General features: G+C 45.0%; 1 protein-coding gene across 1 annotated transcript in view; it reads left to right on the top strand.

Annotated features, from left to right (window-relative positions):
* IMMT (inner membrane mitochondrial protein) overlaps positions 1-5,876 on the top strand; it is a 51,192-nt gene extending 45,316 nt beyond the window's left edge. Inside the window, 5 exon segments of the mRNA XM_049784912.1 lie at positions 605-736; positions 3,863-3,992; positions 4,940-5,077; positions 5,080-5,144; positions 5,146-5,876. Of these exon segments, the coding sequence (XP_049640869.1) occupies positions 605-736; positions 3,863-3,992; positions 4,940-5,077; positions 5,080-5,144; positions 5,146-5,658 (978 nt within the window). The 3' untranslated portion in view covers positions 5,659-5,876.
* The last annotated feature ends 124 nt before the right edge of the window (positions 5,877-6,000 follow it).

Genomic DNA, 6,000 nt, shown 5'->3' with positions numbered 1-6,000 from the left:
CCTGATCACATCTAAAAGCGCTCGGGACCTAAACTGCCTGAACATTATACACCTAACTCCTTGAGTGTTCTTTCATTTTTCTGTTTTTGTTTTTGTTTTCTGGGGCCACGCCCAGTGGCGCTCAGGGGTGACTCCTGGCTCTGCGCTCAGAAATCACTCCTAGCAGGCTCGGGACCATATAGAATGCCGGGAATCGAACCCAGGTCTGTCCTGTGTAAGCTGCATGCAAGGCAAAATGCCCTACGACTGTGACTGTGTTCTCTCCAACCCTGAGCTGTTTTTTCATTCTCTATTAAGGGCTTCCGAGGTTCATTTTCTGTTTTAGAGATAATACCAGTAATTGCTGACAAAAATAGTAGGTATAGCTTTGCCATTCCACTTTGTGAGTGACTCAGCTTTGATCCCTGCTATCTAAATCAGAACTCTAGGAAAGGGTTGATAGAGCAGTGCATTGTCCTGGTATCAAGTTCTGACTGTGCTAGGTAGGCTCCTTTGCAGTCTCTTCAGTCTAGAAGCTATTTACTGTTGCTACTATTTCGAGTCTTTCTCTTTTCCTAAAAATTGTGATAATGAGAACTAATCATTACTGTACTTGGCTTTGCAGGTAGAGGAAGTCAGAGATGCCATGGAGAATGAAATGAGAACTCAGCTTCGTCGACAGGCTGCTGCTCACACTGATCACTTACGAGATGTTTTGAGGGTGCAGGAACAGGAACTGAAATATGAATTTGAGCAGGTGAGAGGCTTTTGTAAAGCATCAGTTTCCGTAATACTGCCTCTTCTTTCCATCATTAATGGTGTCTCTTTTCCTTTAATGAACTTTTTGTGACACTCTCTCTGAGGATTTGGAAGAATGTGGGAAAAATTAATTATTTTTGCTTCTCCAAAGGATCGAACTCAGGACCTCACACATGTATGGCAGATGCTGTAGCTTTCGGGAGAAAGTTGTTGTCTTGTTAGAATAGACTTTTTGTATATTGGCAAAGCCGTTCTTTACTTAAAGGCACAGATGAAGATAGAAATTTATGTCAATATTTATGTAACTGATCAGATATTTTGCATGTGCAGACTTTGACATACGAGGGGATTTAGGAATGCTGCAGATAATAAGCAGCCTAAGAGTGCTGCTACTCCCCACCCAAACTTCTGTGGCTTACTGGGGGGAGGGGAGAGGCAGAGAGACACAGAGAGGTAGAAAGAACCTGAGATAAAGATCTAAAGCACTTGCCTTGTGGGAGACTGCAGACTGTGACCCTGTGCCAGTCCCAAGCATTACCAGAGTCACTCATGAACACAGAGCCAGGAATAGACCCTGAGTACTACTAGGTATTATCCCCAACACCACACCATAACCCCCCACCCCCAACTGTTATTTTAGGGCGAGATAGATAATACAGTTTGTGAGGGTTTGCTTCCTATGTTGCCAACCTCAATTTGAATCTCGCACCACAAGTGATCCCCCAGCACTACAGGAGTACACCCTGAACACTCAGGAGTGTGCTCCCACCCCGAATTTTTTTTAAAATTTAAAATTTATATCTTGAGGAAATACATGAGAAAGATTTCAGTTTAGAAATCAAAGCAATTCATCAGAATCTTTCTGTTTCCAGAATATCTTTAATCATTCTACTCCACAAGTCATTGTATAATGTAATAAATTGCTCTTTTATCTTAAAAAAAGGGAGTGAGCAAGGCTGGAGTGATAGTACAGAAAAAAAAAGAGCACTTAGGGTCTAGAGAGATAGCATGGAGGAAAGGCGTTTATCTTGCATGCAGAAGAACTGAGGTTCAAATCCTGACATCACATATGATCCCCTGAACCTGCCAGGAGTGATTTCTGAAAGTAGAGCCAGGAGTAACACCCTAAGTGCTGCCGGATGTGACCCAAAAACCAAAAACCAAAAAAAAAAAAGTACTTACCTTGCATATAGCTAATCTGGATTCAGACCCCAGCACCACCAGGAGTATTCCTGTGCACAGGGTCTGGAGTTAATGCTGAACACTGCCATGTGTGGCCAAGGACAACAACAAAAATAAGGGAATGAGGGTTTTTAAGTAGGAAGTTTTTCAGAAAATTAAAATTTACATCAATATGAAAAGCTATTTCTTCCTCTTTTTTTTTGTTTTTTTTGGTCACACCCGGCAGCGCTCAGGGGTTACTCCTGGCTCTACACTCAGAAATAGCTCCTGGCAGGCTCAGGGAACCATATGGGATGCCGGGATTCGAACCATCGACCTTCTGCATGCAAGGCAAACACCTTACCTCCATGCTATCTCTCTTGCCCCTGAAAAGCTATTTCTATTTTGTTTGGTGGTTCTGTGGGTCTTTTTCTGCGAAAGATGAGTGTGTATGTGTGTGGTATGTGTGCGCACACATATGTGCACTTGTACATGTTTTTTTCTTTTCTTCCTAAGTGGCACCGTGCAGGACTCCTAGTGGTCCTTGCTTAGGGACTTGGTGCTGGTGTTGCTTGGCTTCAGTGCTGGGAGCATCTAGGGCCACCTCAGTGGGGCACTGGATGGGATCCATGCTGTGCTAGGAGTTAAGCCCCAGCTTTAAGCATTGCAAGGCCTGTTGCTACTTGCTGTGCTCTCTCTCCCCGTCTGAATATAGAAGCTCTTCCACAGTAGTTGGTTGCAATTCAAGTATGATGTTTGTAAAGCACAGTTGAACCTGTGTGAGGCTCTGTGAGCACTGCCCAGGACCTTAACTTTCTTGATGCTGTTTTTTCTGGGGGGGTCCACAGCATCCACTGATACTTAGGAGGGCTACTTCCTGCACCCCCTGTGTGGGTGGCTCCCCAAAGTGCTGGGGAAGTTAGTTGCACCAGGTATCATAGGCCCTTGCATATGAAGCCCATTTCAGCTCTTAGAGTTGTCTTCACACCAGAGCTGTCTCCACTTTAGTAATCTATTTTTTTTTTTTTTGGTTTTTGGGCCACACCCGGCAGTGCTCAGGGGTGACTCCTGGCAGTCACGGGGAACCATATGGGACACCGGGATTCGAACCAACCACCTTTGGTCCTGGATCGGCTGCTTGCAAGGCAAACACTGCTGTGCTATCTCTCCGGGCCCTTTTTTTTTTTTTTTTTTTTTTGGTTAGTAATCTATTTTTTAAGTTCTCTTTTGCTTTCAGCACCACATAAGGTGATGCTTGGGAGATATTATTGGCTCAGCACTTAGTAGTCATTCCTGGTGACGCACAGGAGACCTGGTGGTGCTGAGGGTCAAACTGAAGCCTCTCTTGCAAATTTTGAGTTCCAGCCCATTGAGCTACACCTCCTGTCTTTTTTTTTTTTTTTTTGGGGGGGGGTCACACCGGCAGTGCTCAAGGCTTACTCTTAGCTCTGCACTCAGAAATCGCCCCTGGCAGGCACGGGGCACCATATGGGATGCTGGGATTTGAACCACGCCCTTCTGCATGGAAGGCAAACACCTTACCTCCATGTTATCTCTCTGGCCCTTTTTTTTTTTTAATGCTGGCAGGTTGAACCTGACTTTTTGTTTGTTTGTTTGTTTAATTGAGGGTGACACACTTTCCAGTGATGCCAGGGCTACTGGGGCAATATCCTGAGAGTGCACAGCTGGAACCTGTGGCCCTGTGTGTGCCAGGCATGTGCTCCAGCCCTGTGCACTGTCTCTTTGATTTAGAATTTTGCTTTTAATAGCTGTCTTTCCTGGCCCACTATGAAATTAGTTTCATTGATAAATTTGTAGAGAATTACAGCGTAGAAGCCCCGTGCACTGTTGGAGGATGTAAAGTTTCTCTTTGATTTTGGAGGAAGCGGTTGGTAAGTGTCTAGTAAGGGTCAGGTATGAGGTTGCACCCTTATTTTCCCTGTGTCCTATTTCTATTTCTCAGGACCTGTCTGATAAACTTGCTGATCAAGAATTACAGTTCCGCCGGCTCAGTCAGGAGCAGGTCGACAATTTTACTTTGGACATAAACACTGCCTATGCCAGGCTAAGAGGAATTGAACAGGCAGTTCAGAGTAAGTACATATACCTCTCATAGGTAATTTATTCATTCAAGCTTCCTAGAATAATTTCTTTAACTTGTTGGGGGGGGGGGGAACACAGAGTGATAGCACAGCAGCATGGGAGTAGTAGGACAAATGCATCAACAACATTTGGCATGAACATGCTGCATCTTATTTATTCATGAGCATTCTTTATTTTCTCTCTCTTAATGACAAGCCTTGGTCGATTGTAAATAACTGGAAGGTTCATTCCTCATGAGACTGGCATGAAATCAGTTTACAAAATGGTGTGTAGTTTCTCCAACACTCATGTCTCATGATTTGAATGGGAAATGGTGAGTGTTCATACACGCTTGCCCGCAATCTGCTGGCCTGTCTCTAGTGGATGTTGGATCAAGGGTTTGAGATGGTGCTTTGCACACACTACATGATTAGCAGTTCCATTGAGGCTCTGTTATGCTGCATGAAAAGGAAATGTACTAATAGAAGGAGATTGATGAAATTAGTTATTTTGGGGATATTTATTACTTTCCTTCAGTTAAAGCTGAGCTAAAAAACTCATGAAACTTAAGATCCAGAGATGTAAGGTTTCCATTCCTTTGCAGGTTTGTTTCTTGTGGCATTAATGTAAATTTTAGTCTAAATATCATGGGCTTTTCGTAAGCATTTCTGAGAATAAACATTTGAATTCAGTGCCTACCACACGCTGTTCTGGATGTTCAGGAGCTCTTCACATAGCCTCATGGTGTCTTCCCTGCCCTTGACACTAATGTTTCCAGGGTTTCTACTGTGTCTGAAGAGAGACATTAGGAAAGGGCACCCGGGAATGAGGGCTGCAGTGGGTTGGGAAGAGGCTCTGACTGGCCATATGGTCCCCATTTAGATTGGCTCTTAAAGCTGTCTCCATTCCCTGACTCTGGGAGAAGGAATGGTTTGCCATGTGTTGTTTTTCTCTGCAGGCCATGCCACTGCTGAAGAGGAGGCCCGGAAAGCGCACCAGCTGTGGCTGTCAGTGGAAGCACTCAAGTATAGCATGAAGACAGCCTCTGCAGAGCAGCCCACTATCCCACTGGGGAGTGCAGTGCAGGCTATCCAAGCAGTTGCACTGATAGTGAATTTGCACAGGCTCTGACTGCAGCCCTCCCTCCCGAGTCACTGACTCGGGGGGGTGTACAGTGAGGAAACCCTGAGAGTTCGCTTCTATGATGTCCGAAAATTGGCCCGAAGGGTAGCTATGATTGATGAGACCAGAAATAGCTTGTATCAGTATTTCCTTTCCTACTTGCAGTCCCTGCTCCTGTCCCCACCGCAGCAATTGAAGCCACCTGCTGAGCTGCGCCCTGAGGATCTGAGCACATTTAAATTACTCTCCTATGCCTCCTATTGCGTTGAGCATGGCGATCTGGAGCTGGCAGCCAAATTTGTCAATCAGCTGAAAGGGGAATCCAGGAGAGTGGCCCAAGACTGGCTCAAGGAAGCCCGAATGACCCTAGAAACCAAGCAGATAGTGGAAATCCTGACCACCTATGCCAGCGCTGTGGGATAGGGAACCACTCAGGTGAAACAAGAGCAGTCCAGTAAGAGTGTCATAAAGCCGAATTTGGTGTCCAAGGAAGCTTCGGTGATATGTGAAGGGGTTTGCAACAGGCTCCCAGCATGGCCTAGAGGCAAGTGGTGACAGTGCTGTTCTGAATGTTCACACCTGTTGCATTTCTAGTCTTTCCATTGCTATCATGTCAGTGAACACAGGGAGTACTTTCTTTGCAACTCGAGTAACATTTCCGTTTTTCAGGTTTTACTGATCAGGCTGTGAAGCAATCAAAATAATGTTTGTGATCCTATTACTATTGATTTTGCCCCTTGGAGCAAACTGAATAAAACAAAGATGTAAACAGTAGCTTTTTAAAAACTGTCGTTTCTAGTTTTGTTTTCGTGCAGAACATTTCTTTTAAGTAGTAGCAACGGGAGCTGAGGGAAGGCACTGGCCTTGCTTGCAGCACCGGGGTTCATTCCCTGGCAC

The sequence above is a fragment of the Suncus etruscus genome, chromosome 12 (assembly GCF_024139225.1).
Source record: "Suncus etruscus isolate mSunEtr1 chromosome 12, mSunEtr1.pri.cur, whole genome shotgun sequence".
Lineage (NCBI taxonomy): Eukaryota > Metazoa > Chordata > Mammalia > Eulipotyphla > Soricidae > Suncus > Suncus etruscus.
This window is presented reverse-complemented; position numbering and strand designations above follow the sequence as displayed.